General features: G+C 42.2%; 1 protein-coding gene and 1 long non-coding RNA gene across 9 annotated transcripts in view; one reads left to right on the forward strand and one right to left on the reverse strand.

Annotated features, from left to right (window-relative positions):
- POU2F1 (POU class 2 homeobox 1) overlaps positions 1-23,590 on the reverse strand; it is a 101,992-nt gene that overhangs the window by 22,950 nt on the left and 55,452 nt on the right. For 5 of the 8 annotated variants that reach the window (XM_081001505.1, XM_081001504.1, XM_081001506.1 and 2 more), the window contains exons 3-9: positions 18,392-18,486; positions 13,550-13,603; positions 10,930-11,049; positions 7,647-7,826; positions 3,819-3,945; positions 2,616-2,684; positions 47-141 (exon numbers count right to left, since the gene is read on the reverse strand). In XM_081001505.1, the coding sequence (XP_080857631.1) occupies positions 47-141; positions 2,616-2,684; positions 3,819-3,945; positions 7,647-7,826; positions 10,930-11,049; positions 13,550-13,603; positions 18,392-18,486 (740 nt within the window). The remainder of the gene's footprint in view (positions 1-46; positions 142-2,615; positions 2,685-3,818; positions 3,946-7,646; positions 7,827-10,929; positions 11,050-13,549; positions 13,604-18,391; positions 18,487-23,590) is intronic. The other 3 variants (XM_081001510.1, XM_081001509.1, XM_081001511.1) reach the window with 1 other exon arrangement.
- Positions 1-23,590, forward strand: part of LOC308474967 — a 66,181-nt gene that overhangs the window by 7,796 nt on the left and 34,795 nt on the right. The window lies entirely within an intron of this gene.

Raw genomic sequence — 23,590 nt, forward strand, 5'->3', positions numbered from 1 at the left:
TCCTACCCCCACCAAGTAGGAATAAGAAAATTTATCGAAAACTGACCTGAGAGGTGAAAGTGATGCTTGGCTGAGACTGCAGGAGGTTGGCTTGGCTTTGCTGAGGTAGTTGCGTTAAGAGATTCTGCGCTTGCAGGAGACCTGAAAGAGAGGAGACATGAATTTTAAAAATTACATAAATGCTATTGATCAAACTGATTTACTGCGGTATGGTGTCTTATGGGCACAGACCATATAGCTCCTTAGTATTTTATGCAGAAGTCTGCTGAAGGAAATCTATTTCAAGTATATCATTTCCCAAAAAAACTATGGAACTGAACTGCTTACTGGGCTCTGGGAAGCTCTTGCAAGATCTACCAGAACCCAGTAAGCAAGTCTGACAGCTCAAAAGCTCTTTCTGCACTGGGAAAACGCTGTGAAAAAGAGCTTTTAAGCTCCCGCCTTCTGTGCTTTTAATTTGTGTGATTTCAACTGACCAGCCTTCAACTGTGCAAAGTTGAAATCGTACAAGTTAAACGTCCATAAGTTACCCGTATTCAGAGGAGAGAGGGACAGAAATAGGCATTGAGAATGCAGGGCCACATGATAGCAATTCAAAGGTTTGATGCACTGTAGGGTAACACATGTGCTGAAGACACTATGTAGAAGTATTTATATGATAATACTAGAAGACAAGCCAAGTTAGATGACAGAATAGATACAGTGGGTATAATGGAAACTTAGTGGAATGGAGAGTGCCAGTGGGACATGATGATCTCTGGATACAGACTCTATACATGGTCTAGAGCTGAGGCTGCTCTGTTTAACAGAGAGAACACAAGTCCAACAAGCTAGAAACCCCAAAAGGGGCAGGTTCCTTCACAGAAATGGGGGAGGGGGCATTATACAGCTCCCAAAAGTAATTTAGCACTGAGGATCCCCCTGACCAAAATGCCCAGGGTAATCTTGAAATAAAGGATTAAATCAAGGAGGCATCCAAATGAGAAAATGCTACAGTAATGGGAAATTTCAGTAACCCACGCATAGAATGGGCTACATGCATTTTCTAGTAATAAAAAAGAAATAAAATTTCTAGATATCCTAAATGACTGTTTCCTAACAGGTGGTCATTGTACCAACTAGAGGGGTGGCAACCCTAGACTTAGAACTTAAGTGAAACTCCGGACCAGGTGGAAGATGTGTTAAGCAGATTGGAAACAATTACCGCAGTGCTATCAAATTCAACATATATGTAAATTGCCAATAAAATCCAACACAGTCACATTTTATTTTAAAGGAGGAAACTTCGCCAAAATGAGGTGATTGGTAAAATGGAAGCTGAAAGTCAAGAGGGACAGGTCTCTCCAGAATCCCCAGGGTTGTTCAAAACCACAATAATAGAAGCCTAGCTAGAATATATTCCACAGATCTGGAAAGGTACAACCAGGATCATTAAGATGCTGGTGTGGTAAAGAGCAGAGTCAAGGAAGCTATCAGAGGCAGGAAGGATTCCCTCAGAAAATGGAAGTCTAGTCCAAAAGAAAGACAGACAGACCAATAAATAATAAACCAATGAAACCAATAAATGATAAAAACAAGGACTGACCATTTTTTTAAAATTACATTCAAAGCAGGTGACTGCATAGGGAGGTAGTCAGGCCTTTGGATGACAAAAGAGACAAGTATGTGCTAAACGAGTAAAAGGAGACTGCAGAGGAGCTGAATCAATTATTTGTCTTCACTGTGCAAGATGTAGGGAAGACACCTGTGCCTGAATAAACTTTAATGGAGAGTTTTGTTTTTTGAAGAAGTGAGGCAAATGGTAGTGACAAGTTCTAGGTCTTTTTCACAAATTAGAAACTGAGAAATCATCTGGTCCAGATGGCACCCAAGAGTTTTGAATTGTGAAATTGCTGAACTTATAACAAAAATATGAAGACTGTCAATCAACCTCCATACCTGAGGACTCGGCAGTGGATTTTTAAAAAAGGATCTGGGGTGGGGTTGGGGTTCCTGGGAAATTGCAGGTCAATTATCTTAACGTCTGTTCCACAAAAACTGGTGGAAAGAATTGTTATGCCTTGCTGAAGCAGAACCAGAATAGTTTCTGCAAGGGCAAGTCCTGTGTTATTACAGTTCTCTTTGAGTATCAACAAGCATATCGGAAGAAGTGATCCAGTTGACATGCTGTCTTACTACTTTCAAAAGTTGACTTAATAATTTCAAAAGGCTGCAGGTAAAAGTATCTCACCCAAGACTCCTGAATAAACTTCGCAATCATGGAGTAAGAGAAGTCCTCTTATGGATCAGGAATTAGTTAAGAAACAGAAAGCAGAGTAGGAATAAATGGACAGTTCTCCCAATGCAAGGATGAAGAAAGTGAAGGCCAACAAGGATTGAGGCCTTTGTTTTTTACTTTTTAATGACCTGGAGTTAGGGGTGAACAGTGAGGTAGCCAAGTTTGCTGACGATACCAAATTGTTGAGCTCCAAAAGGATCTCTACAAACTGGGTGAAAGAGCAGTAAAACGGCAAACGCAATTTATTGTAAGCAAGTGTAAAATGATGCACATTGGGGCAAATTTTTACCCCTCATTTAACATATACGCTAATGGGGTCTGAATGGCAGTGACTGACCAGGAATGAGACCTTGAGGTTGTAGAGGGTAACTCGATGAAGATGTTGACCCGACCCAGTGTGCGGCAGCTGTGAAAGAGGCGAATTTCATGTTAGGGATCATCACGAAAGGGACTGAAAATTTAACTGCCAATATCACAATGCTGTTATAACAAATCTATGGGGAGACTACACTTGGAATACTGTGTACAGTTTCTGGTCACCTCCCCTCAAAAAGGATACTGCACAGCTGGGACAAAAAATTCAGAAAAGAGGGAACTAAAGTGATCATGGGGTTGGAGTAACTCCCCTGAGGAAACATAAAGGGATTTTAAGTTTAGGGGGGAAAGATGAGTGGTGGGAGTGGGGACGTGAGAGCAGTGCATAAGATTAGGTGTGGCAGGCAGAAAACTCTCCCTATTATATAGTACTAGAACTCTGGGGAAGCCAATGAAGCTGAATGTTGGAAGATTCAGGACAAAAGAAAGTACTTCTTCACATAGCGCATAGTTTAAACTATGGTATTCGCTCCCACAAATGTAGTGATGGCCACCAACTTGGATGGCTTTAAAAGAGGATTAGACAAATTCATAGAGGATCAGGCTATCAATGGCATCTAGCCACAATGGCTATGTTCTAACTCTACGGTTGGAGATAGTATGCCTCTGAATATCAGTTGCTGGGAATCACAGGAAGGGAGAGTGCTGTTGCACTCAGGTCCTGCGTAGGGGCTTCCTATAGGGATCTTGTTGGCCACTGTAAGAACAGGATGCTAGATTAAATGAGTCTTTAGCCTGATCCAGAAGAACTCTTCTTATGTTCATTACAATCATGACACTCGAAGCACTCTAGCAACTGCAGAAAAGGTGGGACAGAATTTTTAAAAATGAATTTTTGTAGCCTAAAGTTTTAGCCCAAATAAAGGCATATAGGGGAAAAGAGGTGTCCTGTATGCTGACTATTTCCAAAACTGTAAAAAAGGGGGAAAAGAGTACTATATTAAAGAAGGGAAAGGATAAGGATTCCAGAGAAGCCATGCCTGCATACTTATTGGACTTCTGCTCATGTGATGGATATATTCACCCAGATGGTCCCTACTCTATAGTAACAAACATCTTCCCTAAAATTTACGTGCCTGAGTATTAAATACCTCTGGTTGCTTGTTTGCCTTCAACAAAATATCTTTATAAAAAACCTAAGTCCTTTAGGAAACGTCTTGCTCACCCTGCTGCCCCTGCGGCGTCTGTGAGATGATGAACTGTGCTGGTTGCAAGTTGGTTGTTGGATGCACCAACACAAACTGTTGCAGGTTGAGATTCTGTTGTTGGAGCTGCTGCAGGTGCTGCAAATCCTTGAAGAAGCAAAACGAAATTAAGAGTTTTTTAAACTTAAACAGTCATTCCCTCCCCTTCAAAAGCAAGACAAACCCATTAGGAAAAGAACTGTGATCCAAAATTCTTACTCTGCAAACACAGGGCATCTGAATTTAATAGCACATAAAAAAATGAACATATACTAATTCATAGAATCATAGAATGACCTGGAAAAAGTTGCTAACGCGAAGGAACAACAGCAAAGTATTGATTTAAGGATGTAGTCCTCCTCTTGAGGTTTTCAGCATATCATCAATTTCACTAATAGAAACAAAATTTTAGCATCAGCAAATGTTGAAGTTTTAGGCTGCCACGGAGCTCTGCTTGTCCCCAGGCTCCTTCAGTTTTTTTATCTGCCCTCCACAGGTGATGGGGGCTTTGGTAGGAAATGACTAGTGCAGCCATCAACAGCTCACCAGGCTCATCAACCCTGCTCATAAGGAGACCTGCTGGAATTTTATGCCAGCTGCATCATACAAGCAGAGGAATGCTACTGGAAATCTGCCTTTGCTTTCTCATACATCTGCTTCCAGGCAAGCAGCAGCTACAAAACAGTGGTGAGAGAAAGTACATACCATCTCCTTCCTCTTGGCCCTAGTCTGCCCCACCCACAGAAGTGAATCCCACAATGTTTATGTGGGGACATATTCATCATATGGGAGGGGGAGGGGAAGTAAACATGGAACAATATGGTGTCTGGGCAGTAATCAACCATGTTTCACACATCAGAGAATTAACTCTCGGAATCCTACTGACTTGATGGCTTTTGTAGGTCTGGTAAGAAGCCAACAGACTCAAAACACTAGCCCATTGTACCACCATGATAAAAAAAAGATAGCAAGAACTTGAGTGGTAAGAACATATTATGAAAAATGAAAAACAATTTCCTCACAGCATGCTGAATTGTGTTTTGTTATGTACATTATATCTATCAGGATGTGGTATAATTTATATTAGCTCTGTAAACTGCCTTACCAGTAGGTGAACAGAGAGCTATAAATACTACTATATAAATGTTAGGAAAAAACCCTGCTAGCATTTATTCCATTTATTCATATTCTCACAGAAGATTTCTTGCGATGATCGCAGCTAGAGTTGTGTGTGTAAGATCAGTTAAATATAATGATGTGTCTGAAACGGAGATCAGGTCAGTGAATCAATTATTCAAGAACAGGGCTATAAAAACAAACAATTATTTGGATAATGTATTTATAATAGTAATCCAAACAAGCTAAGCAGGGCTCTGTTGTAACCGATTGATGAAGTCCAGGTACTCCAATTTGCAGTGGAAAAAGTGAGGGACTCCATATATATCTATATCTATATATATCAGCAACCCTATAAGGTAGGTTAAGGTGACAGGTAAGGAAGCGGTCCTAAGTGACCCAATGAGTAGGTAACTGAACTCAGGTCTCCCAGGTTTAATTCTAATACTACACTGGCTCTCAACTTTCATTTTTGCTCCTTGTGACCATGTTCTACCAGAATTATTAACTGTACTTATAGGCCACTCAAAAGCAGAGTTCACATGGAGACTCGCAACTAGAAATAAAATAATTAAAAATTCATTGGCAATTTTGTATGTGTGTGTGTGTGTGTGTGTGTGTGTATGTATGCAGCATACAAACACAAGTCCAAGAAATTTAACTTTACATTGATTTCATATATTGTACATCTTAAAGTGATTGATACCATATACTAAAAATCACTGAGAATACACAATACACAAATCAACAATAAAACAATACACAAATCAACTAAAGATAGGCAAGAAACCTAGTTCCCATCCCTACACACACCTAGCTGGAAAACCTTGTTGAAACAAGAATGTCTTCAATTGTTTCTGGAAATTATGATGCTGTTACACAAACAGTAGCATTGAAAACCCTGCAGCATATTGTCATGGCTAGAACTCATATTTTTAGGGTTTCAAGAACAGCTCCTATTGCAAAGAAGTAACTTGCTGGGCATATGGAGGGTAAGGCAGTCTCTCAAATAACTTGGTCCAGAGATGCTTAGGGCCTTATACATTAGTATCAAAATCTGTATTGGCTGCCTGGACTGGAAGCAGCTTGGCAGCCAATGCAGATTCCAAAGACAAGGAGCTATATGCTGGCAGTAGTCTGCCCCCACGAATAGGAGCATACTTCCAAGCACCTTGTTTATGTTGGCAGGCTGCAAAAACTGAAACTGATCTCACAAAAAGGCTTAGTGGATGACTGGAAATCTCACTTGGAGCTGCATAAATCATGGAATCAAGTACATTATGGAGGTGAGTGACTTCATTCTCTAAAGTGTCTAGAAAGCAAAAGTCCCTGGGGGCTCCTGAGCTCCATTCACTAATATAGGGGTCCAGAGCCAACAGACCACTCTGAAGAACTCTGCTATGTACCGTATTTTTTGCTCTATAAGACTCACTTTTTCCCTCCTAAAAAGTAAGGGGAAATGTGTGTGCGTCTTATGGAGTGAATGCAGGCTGCGCAGCTATCCCAGAAGCCAGAACAGCAAGAGGGATTGCTGCTTTCACTGCACAGCGATCTCTCTTGCTGTTCTGGCTTCTGAGATTCAGAATATTTTTTTTCTTGTTTTCCTCCTCCAAAAACTAGGTGCGTCTTGTGGTCTGGTGCGTCTTATAGAGCGAAAAATACAGCAGTTATTCAACGGTGCAATGGAGACAGTGAAGTAGGCCCTCCTTGCTGCTTTCACTACTGCAAAGTAGGCATGATTATGTGCTCTAACACAACATTTGAGAGGATGCTCAGAAGGAACCATATCTATGGCCCTCCACATCTCACCATTCCCCAGTGAAACGAGGGCCTTGGCAGGTTTGCCTGTTTCACCCATCAGAAAATACCTATAGCATTCAGGAATCCCTAAGTGGTCTACCCTAACTGGTCCTCCACCCCTGCAGGGGGGAACTGGTGTCAGCTCAAGCTTCACCAGGAAGTGGTCTGATGATGACAAAAGGGGCACAGAAACACCTCCTTATTTCCAGGCATCCAACCTCACCACCAGGAGCAAAAACCAAATCAGGAGTGTGTTCTGCATTGTGTGTCAGGTCAACGATCACTTGAAACAGCCCCATGGTTGCCATGAAGTCCTGAGTTGGATCAAGAACCAAACTGCATATGCGAGTCTCGTTCAGATTTAACAGCCGAATCATGGTTTGATTCTTGTGAACAGCTTTGTGCCCACAACCTCCCTTCAATGTCCTCTCTCATTTCTGGGTTTGAAATACTACATGTTATTACTAAACCAGAATTAGAAACTCATTTCAAACCATGGTTGTCTCCAAACCAGAATGGGAAAATAATGGTTTGCATAAACTTTAATTTACCCACTTTGGATGTCACACCAAATTGTGGCTTGCAAAAATCAGGCAACGAGGAAAGCAAGTGGAGTGGAAAGAGCAAGCGCTCAAATGTAAAAACTGTTTATAAGAGCCAGATTATTTGACCTGAATGTTGCCATGCCTGCATTTTAAAAAAGGAAACTTGTAGCTTTCTGTAACAGGGATGTGTGGTCTTTGGAAATCAGAGGACCAAGCAGACTATGTTGCCAAGGTATTCAAAACACTGCCTTGTGAGCCCTTATTCAGTTGCACTGCGAACAAAAGAGTAACAAAAGAGACATATTAGGGCAGGCCAACATGATCAATGGTTCGAAAGACAAAGCTCACCTGTGCAATTTGTATCGGTTGAGATAGAGGGATTTGTGTCATGGGCGTTGCAGCAGAAGCTGAGATGGTGGCGCCTGCAGCATTGTGCTGCTGACTGGCTGAATGCTGCACTGCAGCTGCCAGCAACTGTGCCTGTGCCTGTTGTATCAATAATTGCTGCTGGGCTGGTGTTAACGTGAGCTAGGAACAAGTTTTAGGACAGTAGTTAATAGCACGAAACATCATGCCTTTTACAAACCATTGCTATTTATTTCTGACCAGTTGCCTTCAAACAAGCCACCATATACAGGGAGCAGATGTTTATTCCGGGTAAGATAAAAATCAAGCAATCTATCAACCTATATTTCACCTCATCTAAATGGTACTGGCATAAGCATTGTATCATTGTGACCACTGCATTATTGTGGCACTGCTTCAATATTAATGTGAAAAAGGTAATTAGCTAGCAATCAATGGAAAGAAACAGCACTGACAGGAAATAGCAAGCAAAAGAACAAGCCATCACTGACAGGCTTTGAAAGGAAATTTACACCCACCAGAAGCAGAAGCGATTAGCCAGATGAATGAGAAATAGCAATACTGGCTGTGGTTACCAAACAAACTGATAATACTCCAGCTGCTTCACATTAGCATGAATCCCTGGCATGTTTCATCATTTCCATTATGCCTTAAGATATAGCTGAGGAACATGTGCACCATTTGTTCCCCTCCAAGTCAACCCCCCTCTTCAGTCTGCCTTTTTGTTTTGATAGGATTGAGCTGGTAGGTTGACATCTCTGCAGGTTTCCAAACACACATTATCTCTATGAAACAGGTGGCGTTAGACTCCCTTCGATACATGAATATTCTTCCCTGTTTCTGTATAGAAAGAGCCCTTACCTTCAAAGACCTGGATCTAGTTTCAATGTAGCAAAGAGCAGTTAGGCAAAATGACATTTAATGTATTTGGACTAATTTTTACTGTATGCTTATACAAATGTGCTACAAGTAAAAGCCACGAAAAAACCTGTATTCAGATTACGGTAAAGGCCCACTACATATGGAAAACAGTCATTTGTAGAGCTTTATGGCGAAGGATCTGGCATAAATAGAAAATACTGCCAGTCAATATAGACAATACTAAGGTACACAGACCACTGCTCTGAGTTGGTATAAAGCAGTTTTCTATATGCCTATAAATAGAACTAAATTCAAAGCAGTGTCATTTGATTTACATGTTACATATACCTTTCAGAGATAAATAATATAGGGAGAAAAGTCTCTGATTAATTGCATGTCTCAAATTTTGAAAATAGCAGAAGTGATTTATCAGTTTTTAGTCTCCCAAGTTGTTGTAGCATACTTTTTTTTGCAATTGAAAGAAACACTAATAGCTTACATAAAGAGTTCTCCATCCAATGAGAACTGTTAATAGGTGGATCTAAACCTCATTTTGTGTATGGAAACGGAAATTTCAGCAAACTTAAGAGTGCGGTTATATCAACAATAGCACTTTGGTAATATGGTTGATCAAATAGTCATAAATATGACCAAGACATTGTCTGTAACAGCGATACTAACTTTTCCCCCCTCTTCACTGTGACTAGGAGGTCACAGAAGAAAGCAAATATGGAGCAAGACAGGGGTCAGCAACCTTTTTCAGCCGTGGGTCGGTCCACCATCCCTCAGACCATGTGGTGGGCCGGACTTTTTTTTGGGGGGGGGGAATGAACGAATTCCTGTGCCCCACAAATAACCCAGAGATGCATTTTAAATAAAAGCACACATTCTACTCATGTAAAAACACCAGTCAGCCCCCACAAATAATCCAGAGATGCATTTTAAATAAAAGACACATTCTACGCATGTAAAAACACACTGACTCCTGGACCGTCCGCAGGCCGGATTGAGAAGGCAATTGGGTCATATCCAGCCCATGGGCCTTAGGGTGCCTACCCCTGGAGCAAGACAAACAGTCCCCCCCCCCCAACTAATCTAAGAGAAGAAATTTGCTATAATTTGTTGCCTTCTTGAATCAATATACTGTGTTAAAAATCACCCATATGCTCATCAGCAAAGTAGAGAAATAGCATCTGATATGGTAGGTTTCATATTGTGTATATCAACTTTCCAGATTGATTACACAGCAATAACCACTATATCAAATATAAAATTACAGAATTTAAAAACTACTCCCCATCTACAATTGTATCAACTAATTTCTAATATATCAACCTGATTTCTAAAAGATAGTGGTGGCAGGATTAACAGAGCCTCCCTAGATAGAAAGTTCCAAGAAGGTAAGCTACAATGGAGAGGGTTCTACTTTTGCTCCAGAAGACAACTTTTCTCATGGCATGGGGACATAGCACAAGGTTTCCTCCTGCAAATCTCAAAGAGATGTGGCAATTTCTCCAGATAGGCTGAACTCAGACAATATAGGCCTAGAAGCAAATACCGTATTTTTCGTTCTAGAGGATGCACATTTCCCCCTCCAAAAATTAAGGGGAAATGTGTGTGAGTCTTATAGAGTGAATGCAGGCTGCGCCGCTAAGCCCAAAGCCAGAACAGGAAGACGGAGCACTGCGGAGCGCTCCGTCTCGCTGCTCTAGCTTGGGGACGGCTGCGCGCAAACCTCTGCAGGGCAGCGGGATGCCTTCACCCCGCTGTCCTGCAGAAGCTAGCAAGGCTGTTCCCAAGCCAGAACAGCGAGATGGAGGGCTCCGTCTCGCTGCTCTAGCTTGGGGACGGCTGCGTGCACAGCCTCTCCAGGGCAGCGGGTGCCTTCACCCCGCTGTCCTGCAGAAGCTAGCAAGGCTGTTCCCAAGCCAGAACAGCGAGACGGAGGGCTCTGTTTCGCTGCTCTAGCTTGGGGACGGCTGCGCGCAAACCTGTGCAGGGCAGCGGGGCGCTGCCCTCCAAAGGCTTCAGGGATCTTTGAGGCTGGCAGTGGGGGAAAGCAGCGCTTCCCCCCACTGCCAGCCCCACAAGCTCTGGTGAATGTACCTTGAACGCACCTTGTTTTAGAGGGGGAGAACAAGAAAAAAAAAATTTTCCCTGTTCTCCCCCTCCTATGATCCGGTGCGTCCTATGATCTGGTGCGTCCAATGGAGCAAAAAATACGGTAGATCCATGGACTGGGATACCATAATCCACAGCATCAAATGCCACTGAGAGACCCATAAAACCAAAAGGGAGATTTTCTCCAGCCACATTCGCCTGGAATGATAAAGCAACAATCTACTCTGTCTAATACAACAACATGAGTTGGTGGCTCATTACAATTCACTTGGACTCATCTTACCCCAGTGATCTGTCCTCCGGCCAGCATGAGCTGGGTCTGGGGTATGGCCGCCTGTACTGAAGGCTGCTGGGAAGGCTGGCTTGGCTGCTGACTGTCCCCAGATTCTTCATTAGGTTTAGACTAGGAAAGAAAATATACAAGCTTTTGTAGAACAGAATGGGTATCAATGTAGACACAGCCATTTTCATAGTTTATTGTAATATGAAGAGGGATGATATTAACAAGATTTTTGGTTATCAATAAGATAAAAAGCTGCTTATTTCAACAACTTGTTTTTATAGGTAACTGTAGATAACAGGTGGGGGGAAGAAATGCTAATTTGGTATTGTAGCCGTAAGCCAATATTTCCAGGTATCAGAATGGAAGAAAAAAATGCTGCTGTTACTTCAAATTATTAACAAAAACAGGGGCTCGATTGTAGTTGGAGAGAGAGACAGGGCCTCCAGATCTGCCCCCTCAAAACATATACACATATGTTCAAGAAAATTTCCTATTTAGTGCTTGATTTGAAGGCACGGCTTTTAAAGTTTCTAAGCTTTCCCAGTCATTGCCATACTACAGACAGATCTGCACAGACCTGTACCAAACTGCCCAATTCCTAGTCAATGTGAAACTCAGTAATCAGTAGCATGCAAGTTTTGGATTAGTGCAGTAGATTTTTCTTTTATACATTTTATAATAATTCATAAAAATAGTATTTCAAACTAAACAAGGTACTAGCTTGAAAAACCTTAGATGCTGAATTGCATCCAGGGACAAAAACAAACACTCACCATACATCTTGTCTCTAAGAAACAGAATTTGGTATTTATATAGGCAAACACAGTTCATTTATTTAAAACCATCTTATGAAAGATGAAATTACTGTAGCCATGAGGGGAAAATGCAAGTGAGAAAGCACATGAAAAGGAAAAACAAGGAGAGGGGGTTTATGGTAATTAAAACTGCTTATGCAGAACATTAAAATTCTGCATAGATTTGCATATTTTCTACCACCTGTTTTGGGGACTGCAGAGCAGGCTAATTAACATAGAGGCTCTGATTAATTCTGCCAGTCATTGAGAGATAATTACAGCACAGGACTGTAAACATTCTGCACTGGAGATATAGCCTGTTTGCCAACATCTCTCTCAGGGACTCAAAGTTTGCCATGGCAACCAAGGCAATTTTCAGCCTCTCTCTTTTAGAGAGGAAGGTCACTATCTCGCCTCCTTTCAAAATTATCATATGTAACTAGGTGCATGTTCTAGGGGGTTTCAAGAATGCCCTACCCTAGTTCCTTAGCACTCATAGAGAATGACGCCACTTCACAATAATACTATTTTCCTTCCCCTTTGATGCATTGCCTGAATATTTTAATGAAAGGCAGTAAGCAGTAGATTATAACGCTTTAAGGCATCCAGTCGGGATTCAGGCCTCATCATGGGACTGAAACTGCCTTGGTCGCACTGGTCGATGATCTCCGGCAAGCTAGGGACAAAGGTGAGAGCTGTTCCCTACTTCTGCTGGATCTCTCAGCAGCTTTTGATACCATCGACCATAACATCCTTCTGGACCGTCTAGAGGGGCTAGGAGCTGGGGGATGGATGGTAGCTAACAGATTGAGGTTGAATCCTGACAAGACAGAAGTACTGTTTTGGGGGGACAGGAGGCGGGCGGGTGTGGAGGACTCCCTGGTCCTGAATGGGGTAACTGTGCCCCTGAAGGACCAGGAGCGCAGCCTGGGAGTCATTTTGGACTTGCAGCTGTCCATGGAGGCACAGGTCAATTCTGTGTCCAGGGCAGCTGTTTACCAGCTCCATCTGGTACGCACGCTGAGACCCTACCTGCCTACGGACTGCTCACCAGAGTGGTGCATGCTCTGGTTATCTCCCGCTTGGACTACTGCAATGCGCTCTATGTGGGGCTACCTTTGAAGGTGACCTGGAAACTACAACTAATCCAGAATGCGGCAGCTAGATTGGTGACTGGGAGAGGCCGCCGAGACCACAAAACACCGGTCTTGAAAGACCTACAATGATTCCCAGTACATTTCTGACAGTTCCCTCACCGCGAGAAGCCAAGTTACAGGGAAGCAGGCAGAGGGCCTTCTCAGTAGTGGCACCTGCCCTGTGGAATGCCCTCCCACCAGATGTCAAAGAGAACAAGAACTATCAGACTTTTAGAAGATATCTGAAGGCAGCCCTGTTTAGGGAAGCTTTTAATGTTTGATGGATTACTGTATTTTAATATTTTGTTGGAAGCAGCCCAGAGTGGCTGGGGAAACCCAGCCAGATTGACAGGGTATACATTAATAATAATAATAATAATAATAATAATAATAATAATAATAAAGCTTAAGCAGCCAGCTGCATCTTGCAGAGAACAGAAGAGCAACCAGTTTCAGATTTTAACTATAAATCTTTATTATTATAAAGAAAAACCCGAAGTGATTAAAGTAAGGCCATGCTGACCATCTTATTTCAGCTCCAACTCTTGGGAGTTTTTCAAACATCTTTTAATGTCAAACAGGACTTCTGTATTGAGCAACATTTGTTAATGGCTGCCAAACTCTCCCACTGGTATTGCAAAAAGAAAAGTAGAAAGAAAAAAAGGTTGATGCAGACGCAAAAGCACTTACCTGTACATTTAAGGACTGGGCAGCAGCCTGTAAACTTGATCCAGGGAGCTGAACCTATAAAAATGATGTACTTTTAAAAACACAAAACTGGAGAGAAGTAAAATAGACGAAAAAGAAAGTTTCTCTAGTTTTTGAAACACCTAAGACCACTGAGATAATTAGAAGTTAAAAAAATAAAGCATTGATTCTGATCTAATGCCAGACCATGGTTTGCCATAACTATAGCTTATACTCTAAATGATAATTTGCATTCCAGAGGTTCAGACAAACAATGATTTGGGGTTACTTTCTCCTCCTGCCTTTCCCAAGAATCCCCAGATATTATCCAAACAGTGGTCTCTTCAAAGATCCTTTAGTAAAAGGCAAAGGATTTATACGATCTGAAGAGAAACCAGACTACATGAACTTTTCAAAAATCCTGGTATGGTGGACATTCACAAACCATGGATTGATGGCTGGTGGTGCTACAGGCATCATGACAAGCCATGTTTTGGCAAGGTATCTGAACTATCCTGCTCCATTTAAAATCTTTAGGTGGAATCTTAACTTTGAATGTCAGTTTTTTTACAAACAGAAAACTTTTGGGAGTAGCCACAGTTTATCCAGATTTTGAAGGTGCAAAGTCAAGTGAGAAAAAAAGAATGCAACTTTTATGAAAAGGTATTCCAAAACAGGTATGTTGTTAGCCTGCACTCCATGAGCTGTGACACAGTACTAATTCAACACTACCTTTTGCATAACCTAGGCAAAATAACAATACAAGGAAGAGTTATGCCGTGTCTTCAAATGGTTCCTACATTTCTGGGTTGGATTCTACAAGATTACAACATGCCATCTGTCACCAAGCAGGCAATTTGTCTCCAAAAAAGCTCCTATCTCCAGTGCCAACATCCAGTTTAATCTTCTGCCCTGTAGTATTCTGAGATAGCAACCATATTAATTAGAGAAAGGCTTCCAAAGCATCATCATGCACAGCTGTCTTAGAGAATTGGCTAGGTTAATAAACTACCAGTTTTTGGCCTTTTCAGCTCTTTTTGCAGCATAAGCTTATGAACAAAGGCCTCTTAGGTACTGATTGCAAAGGCCTAAAAGCCCATTTTAACCAAAGCCTGAGCTGAAGTTGCTCCAAAGCAAAAACTTTCTGCTGTAAATAGTGCCTTGCAAAAAAATAAAAAAAATAAAAAAAATACTGCACAGGGATGGAATGATAAGGTGACTCTGGCTCGTTTTACCATGGGAAACTGCCAATTCAGGATAAACATATAAACACAGTAGCCACTTCAAAGTTCAAGATTCATTATACCCTGGCACTTGAGATTTAAAAAATATAGCATGCTAAAGTCAAGGACAGCTGTATGTTATCTTTTAGAATTTTTTGATAAAGAGATGAACGAAGTATTAAATAAAAGCACATAATATACAGATCTGCAAGGAAGTAGTGGCTGAATCAGAGAAGCTTGAGAAAATAGAACAACTTTCAGTAAATATGTGTTGCTGCCTTTGAAAACTCTATAGCTATTGGCCATAAGGAGACTAGCTTCAGCTGCTCAACATGAACGCTGCTCAGGGTTTAGCTGCTCAGGGGTACAGAAGGTTTACAAACGGCCTTTTAAGTTTAAAAATTATTCAGCATGCAAGCATTAGGGACAGAGGGTGGTGTACACTTTTGACAGGCAGATGTTTGGTCGAGAGGGTCAAACCGTTGGGTCAACTGTTGGACTGTGCATGAGTGATAATGATATGTGAAAGGCATGCAAGAATAGTGTTATAGAATCAAAGAACTGCAGAGTTGGCAAGGACCCTGAGGTTCATCTCTTCCAACCCCCTGTGATGCAGGAATAATACATGACAGATGACCACCCAACTTCTGCTTAAAAATATCCAAGGAAGGAGAGTCAACCACCTCCTGGAAAAGTCTGTTCCACTGACCAACAGCTCCTACTGTCAGAAAGTTTATCCTGATGTTTAGTTGGAATCTCATTTCTTGTAACTTGAAGCCATTAGTTTGGGTCCTAACTACTTTAGCAGGGGAAAACAAGCTTACTCCATCTTCCTTTATATATTTGAAGATAGCTATCATATCTGTTCTCAGTCTCCTCTTTACCAGGCTAAACAGACCCAGCTCCCTCAATTGTTCCTCATAAAGCTAGGCTTCCAGACCATTTATCCTCTTGGTCTTCCTCTTCTGAACATGCTTGTGCGTATTATGGCCATCATGTCAGCATCACCATTCACCAGCCTATCTACTTTCCTCTTTCTACACACACACACACACACACACACACACACACACACAACAAACAAAATGCAAGCACACTCCACATTAAGGAACATTATAGGAACCAAGGCAAGTATAGAAAGATGAAAGAGTGAGACTATGCAAATATTTTCTTTTATTTATTTTTATTCCCCAAGGCTGCTAAGCAGCAGCAGCAACAATGGAAACAACATAATAAAGCACACAATTTATACAGCAGCATCAAGCAGCACAGCAAATAAATTTTAAATGATGCGGAGAAAAATATTTCACTACTCAAACCTAAGTGCAATGAAATTGCATTGGCTTTATTAGTAGCTCTTAATACAATAACCAGCACTTTTAAAATGGGCTTTGAAATGAACTGGAAGCCAATAAAGCAGAAGTTACCTGGGGCGGGGGGAAACCTTTGGTATTTTGCACCAACTGATTTCTGAATACTTTTTCAAAGGCAGCCCCATGCCAAATGCAAGTAACGCGATATGAAAGTGATTAAGGCACACCTGACATGTGCAGAACATAGCTAGATCTGCTTTCAAATGGTTCCTACTGACTTCAAATCAGGCAGATAAGCTGAAGTCTCTGTGTCTGTTAATAAGGGATCATATCTGACCTCTTAAGACACTGGAACCAGCAGGAGACATGTTTTATCTCTGTGGTGTTTCGCCTTCATGGTAACCATAAGTTCACACCCTTCTTTTCTACTGTATTTATTTATTTATTGCATTTATATACTGCCTTTTGACCAAGCTGCCCAGAGTGGTTTGCAATTTAAGATATTAAACATAAGCAAGCAGTACAAAATATTCACAGGCTGACTTTGGGAGCAGATGCAACTATCTTCTTGGCCTGAGTTTCCTGTCTGATGCTTTCTCTCAGGGCATAGTAGGTCCAATGTTCCCTAGTGGTTCTGTGCTACCTAGCCTGGGTATATAAGTAAACGGCTGCCATTCATTCCTATGAAGAAGAGTATAAACCAATTTGGGGACAACAAACCTGCCTACACCCACAACAGGAACTTATGGGAAGAATGGTATGCCCCTCCTTCAGGCAACTCCAAGGTTATGGTGGACCAATGTTTCTCATCATCACTAAAACAAAAACAAAAACCCAAAGGACCAGATTCAAAAGGGAAAGAGGCAACACAGAGCACTACTTAAGCTGCTCTTCCCTACTTCGAATGCAACACCTGAGATGGGTGGGGAATGGAAACATTTTTCATCTGCTTCTCAGAGCCTGGAAACAATGTTTTGTTTAGGGAGGAGAAGCAGCAGGACTTGGAAACCTAACTTGCCTCCACCAACTCAGTAGCTGCTATGATAGACAAAAAGAGTAGGCAGAGGAGGTGGACAAAGGGCTGGGATTCTCAGTTGCTTCCCTCTCCCCTCCCCAAGCTTGAAAGACTCTTATGGAGTCAAAATCTAAGACAGAAAACACATTAGTCACAGTCCTTTCAGATTAGATGGCTTTCAAGTTTTGTCAGGAAATCAGCAGGCAAGCATACTTCCAAGTACAGTGGTACCTCGGGTTACAAACACCTCGAGTTACAAACACTTCGGGTTACAGACTCCACTAATCCGGAAGTAGGACCTTGTGTTAAGAACTTTACCTCAGGATGAGAACAGAAATCGCCCGGCAATGGTGTGGTGGGCCCCATTAGCTAAAGTGGTACCTCAGGTTAAGAATGGTTTCAGGTTAAGAATGGACCTCCGGACAAATTAAGTTCGTAACCAGAGGTACCACTGTACTCTGAGGAAAGGACTCCCCGCCTGCAGAACTCTGCCCAGGCCACAAATACCCAAACCTACCTGTACAGCCTCCTGAACTGCTTTTGCCTGGCTATAATGTATAATGAAGTCTGTCCATGCCTCTTGCTTGCCAGAATGAATTATATTGGTGAATGGGTGGGGTGGGATGTGAAACCACAGGCTTTTGTGTGGCTGGAAAGTTGCCTGCTGTGTGAAGGTAAGAGTCCCATTAATTGCTCCACCCACTATGTCTCTACCCACATCTGCCTGTAGGCCTACTTGCCAATGACATGCAACCCCCATTAAGGGAACTTGGCCCTTGGGCTGAAAAACGTTTCTCACTCCTAGGTAAGAATATTCACATTTCTCAGAAGAAAATGGAAAGACAGACATAGAATGGTGAAAACAAGCTCTATTTCCAGATATGCCTACCATACAGGTTGACACATAGAATGATAGCTTTGATTCTTTGGAAACCCATTTGAAAGTAGCCTACTAGTCCCATACAGTCAACTGGTCCCATCTATTATCCAGTTGTACAAAAAATGTCCATGTACTGTGAAATTATGTTTTAGGTCACAAAGACCTCTAAATGGCCATATGAGACACTGTGCAATGTGGGCCTACTCAGAGGGCCTGTAAATCATCCTTTCTTATGTTGAGATAAAAGACACTGCTGTTCTTTCTAAAGCTTTGGTAGCCTCTATGCATACCTCCAAAAGAAGACACCAATCTTGCACTACTTTGTTGTTTCTGGTTTTGCCAACATAGTGCGGAGAGAGAGGAACCCTTTATATTACCTTCCAAATTTCAGAATAAAAAGAAACAAATATTTACCTGATGAAGGTGTCCAAGGAAGGCCTGGGCTGTAGATATTGCCCCCGCGGCAGGCACAGTCTGTTTCTGAAAGTCCAGGCCATTTGTCTGTGTGCCTGGGGATGCAAAGAAAGATATATTCTATTAAAATTCCCCTCAAAAGTCAAGTCTGAAAAATCTGTAGATTCATTCACACCTTTGTTGCCAATTTATCTACATGTCAGCAAGAGCAGTAATTCAGGGCCAATAAACCTAAGTCACCACCTTTTCACCTTATCGCCCCCCTGGGCTCAACAATCAACTGGCAGCACCCTCAAGACATGTAGAATCAAGTAGAATCAAGACACGTGTTATGTTGGGGGGGGGGGAGAAAAGGGGCTAAGGCTATATTAGAAAGATTTAGAAATGTTATAAAGATGAAAATGACAAGTTTAGCATGAGAGTAAATACTGGAAGAAAAGGATAAAACAAAATCTAACATGGCCACCCAAATTACGGGCTTGAAAAGAACATGAATACAAAATACCACTGGGGTTAAGGGAGAAAAGGATAAGAGGAATGAAAAGAGATTAAGAATTTAGCATTGCTGAGCTTAAGTTCAATATGATGCTGGGTCATCCAAAATGTGACAGGGAAAAGCTAAAAGGTTGGCTTATGTCTAACAATGTAAGACCGAGACAGCATGGAAGCAAAAATAGTATTGAATGTTGTCACTACATAAATTATATGGACTATAACAATATGTAAGCTCTGGTGTAATCCGACCTCATGCCTTCAGAAAGAAGAGGAGGGTGGGTTTTGTTCCAATACTGGTATTCCAATTCTAGAGGTTACCAGAGACAGAAGTTAAGCTATCCCTGTCCAGATAGGGGCACAGCTGAGCCACTAGCCAAAGTGGATAGAAAGCACTCTGCACCACCAAGGTCACCTGAGCCTCAAGTGACACAATGGATCCATATGTACACAAGAGCAAGTCACCTCCCACCCTCAAGTCTATGGAAGTGCCCACTAACAGTGCCTTAGTCTAATCCAGAAAGAGTTTCAGTTTATTGGCTCTCATCCACTCCATTATTGAGGCAATACAATGGTCCAGCACATCCACTACCACACCTGTAAAGAAGTACAGCTGTGTGTCATCAGCATATTGCTGACAATAAACTCCAAAACTTTGATGACCCCACTTGTGTAGATGTTAAACAGCATGGGGAATAAAATCGAAACCTGGAGAATCCTGCACTGAAGGCTCTTCAGGGCCAAAGGGCACTCCCCAAGGACTACCTTCTGGAAACACCATTCTAGTAGGACCCAAACCACCACAAAGTGGTGGTGCCATCCACCCCAAACTCACAGAGCTGCTCCAGAAGGATACCATGGTCGATATTAAAGCCACTGAGAGGATCAGAAGAATTAACAAGGACATATTTCCCTGTCTCTCTCCTGACATAGGTCATTACAGGGCAACCAAAGCTGTTTCTGTGTTGAAACTGGGCAGAAACCCCAACTGAAATGGAGCTAGAAAATCAGTTTCCTCCAAGAGTGCCTGGACCTGATCTATGACTACCTGATCAAGAACCTTGCCCAAGAAGGGGTAGTGGCAACTGGCCAGTAATTACCAGTAATTTCTGAATCCAGGGAGGGTTTCTGGAGAAGTGGTTTTACCACTGTCTCCCTCAAGTCGGCAGGGACCACACCCTCTTGAAGGGAGGCAAGAATCACCTCCCTGGCCCAGCGAGCTGTCCCCTCCCTGCTAGTTTTTATCAGCCAAGAGGGGCAAAGGTCCAGAGCGCAAGCGGTCGTGCTGACCAATCCATGCACTTTGTCCACATCCAGGTATGTTTATTTTAAAAAACCATGTTCACTGTATTATTCGGCTTCATACTGTACTTGTTTTGATAAAGGAAGAGTCAATATTATGTAAGTTGCTATGCCTTAAACTCAGGATACTAATAACATTTTTAAAAATTAAAAATCTGATTGTAATAATGTATTATAATAGCGATCTCAATTGTTGGAGTGTTGGACCTCATGCAACTATGCATAGGACGACTTACAGACTTGGGAGAACTCAAATTCCCCTGCCCCCTAAGACAGTGCAATGAGTTCTGAAAATGCACAGGATACTGCACAGGATACTGGCTGAATGGTGGGAGAACAGAAAATTGGGTGGTTGGTGGGATACAACAGGGTATCCTGGAAAGAGGCATAACTGGAATGCTGAATACAGCATTGCAAACTGCTGCAAACAACAATGCAACAAATTTTGTTGCAGGTCCACTTCCTCATTCCAAATATATGGCAATATATCGGAGCAACGAGCAGGGAATTTCCCTTAGGAACATTTGGCCAGAGCCTATAAAAAACTGCAATGATTTCAAGAATTAGGACATACTAGTGATGCTTGGTATTAATGTGCTAAATAATCAGTTTTTAAATTATGCTGATTTAGAAAGTACAACTCTGTGGAATTATTCTATGGAAACAAAGACTGGGGTAATAGCCAACCAAGTCATACATAGAGTAAACTTAATGAAAACAATGGGCTAAGGGTATCACCCTAAAAGTTTAATGTATCAGTCACTGGTATAGAATTTTAATTCTATCATTTGACCTACTAAAGAGGCAGGGAACTGGATCTAGCTGGAGGACCAGTAATAAGTATTAAGCCACAGCTTTTCACCTAACTTTGTGTTGCACAACGTTCTAAAAAGTTTCTTCCCCTCTGGAATCCCACAGGCTCTGAGACTGCTAGTTAGAAACCATGTGTGTGGTGGTTGTCCAATGATGTGGGGGTTCCTGCTCCATTGATGACTGCTGCTTTTAGGAGATAAAAAGAATAACCTACTTGGGGTTGTATTTAAACCTGACAGAATTAACTACCATTTCCTCCCACACACCCCATTTTGGGGGTTCTCCTGACTCTTCAGAGAAGATCTGGGGAAGGGGCAGGTGGAGGAGGGGGGTTCTGGTTATGCTAGAAGCATTGCTAGTGCAATTATTTAGTTGAATACAGCCCCAGGCTTTCCTAGCAGCAATCATAATCATGTGGATGCAACCTAAAAGGCAGTTAAATTGACATACTGCCAATCTTCCATCATGGCCACCAGAAGATAACTACAATTTATTGAATCATCTTGGCTCTTACAACCTTGATAAATAATATCAAACAGCTCTAGAAAACTGGCTGAAAACTCTCCTACAAAGTACACAGCTGTAAAAGCAACATTACAGTATATCCTGTGTTATTTCTCTAGAAAAAGAGCAACTCACCATGAACGCCTCCCTTGTTCTCTTATCATGACAATGGTGCCCACCTGAGAGGTGCCGGAACTGATTTCCGGTCAGTTTGGGCTGAAAAAAGGCCCTGTGTATACCTTCTCGCTTCGCCATTGAACTAGGGATTAGTAACTGAAGGCCCATGGGCAGAATTCAACCTGCATAATACTACCAGATAAATATTTTAAATAAATAAAATAGGCTATTACCAGTTCTTTATTGCCAAAGCCAACCCAGTATTGATTACATTAAAATCAGTGCAAAATACATATAGATAGAATGAACAACGATCTGGTGAAGAACTGAGTCTTCAGTTGGTGCAAAATCCTCAACAGAGTTTGCACAAACCTTATATGAGAAAGGAGGGAGTTTTATAATCAGGGCATTGCTACTGGTCCTAGAGATTGTGTCTATGTTCACACTTCAATTGGCACTTTAAATCAAAGAAGGATGCATAACAATTGTGTAACTTTCCAGCCGTGTTCGTACCAGTTAGGACAATAACAGGTAAACAGGTAAGGGAAAGAGGGGAAATAACATTTCCTAGTCCCATAATACTTCTACAGCTAATTTCAAGGAAAGACTTAGAAATGTTTCCACCTTTTCTCCCCACTCTCCTTTTGCAGCTTAACTCTTACTAGCCCAGTCTATTTGAGCCCAGTTAGAAAGTTATGAATCAGTCACAATTCAACTCAACGAGTAACATCAATGGTGGTGATACTTTCAAGGACTGAAGAGAGGAGAAAATATATTTCTCAGAGCTGAATAATCTGCTGACAATCAGGTTGCCTTACATTACACTAGACATGGGGTGGGGGACTTCAGCAGCCAAACCCAGCTCTTCCAGCTTCTATATCTGACAGGGAACTTCAGAGCCAGGGATCAAATATTGTCCCTCAGGCTCTGCCTGGCCCTTGGGACATTTCTTATGTCATGACCCCGCCCAATCCTTATTTTGCACTATCCTCAAGTACTTTCAAGTTGTCTGGAATGTAACCTTGATCTACGATAGTGAGTTTTGCATGCCTGGATGGAAAATGTCTGTGTTTATGTGCAAACCTCCAACTTTGTAAGGCTTGGACATAGGTAAAGGTAAAGGTAAAGGTACCCCTGCCCGTACGGGTCAGTCTTGACAGACTCTAGGGTTGTGCGCTCATCTCACTCTAGAGGCCGGGAGCCAGCGCTGTCCGCAGACACTTCCGGGTCACGTGGCCAGCGTGATGAAGCTGCTCCGGCAAACCGGCACCAGAGCAGCACACGGAAACGCCGTTTACCTTCCTGCTATAAAGCGGTACCTATTTATCTACTTGCACTTAAGGGTGCTTTCGAACTGCTAAGTGGGCAGGAGCTGGGACCGAACGACGGGAGCTCACCCCGCCGCGGGGATTCGAACCGCCGACCATGCAATCGGCAAGTCCTAGGCGCTGAGGTTTTACCCACAGCGCCACCCGCGTCCCTTAAGGCTTGGACATAGCCTACTGCAAAAAGGTAACAGTGGTATCTGGGCTCTTCTCACTTTTGCCTCTAGCTCTGTCCACCAGTGGTGTGTAGCCCCTAGAAAGCTGCCTACAACAGAATGCAATCCTCTAGCTGAAGGGCCCCCCTCCTCATCCCTGCACTGAATGCTTCAGAAGTAATATATAAACTATAACAGAGCAGAGGCAGCCGCACTAAGGGAGAAATTGGCTGCTGCCAAAACAGCAGAGCCAGGTTGAATCTTCCCTCCTACCTTGCATAACAAATACAACAACTTCTCTTGTTCTGAGGTTATTGCCCTGCATTTTTCTGTTCCTGCTCCACATTGTTAGTTAACATCCGTACAAAGATCACACACATCGTAATGACAAGAGGGCAAGGCATATGTTATACTATATCTTGGGGGGGGGGGGTGTTGTACTATATCTTGGGCAGCCTCATGACACTTATGACATGTAGTTCTTCCCTAAA

This window comes from Podarcis pityusensis (assembly GCF_964106645.2).
Source record: "Podarcis pityusensis genome assembly, chromosome: 4".
NCBI lineage: Eukaryota > Metazoa > Chordata > Lepidosauria > Squamata > Lacertidae > Podarcis > Podarcis pityusensis.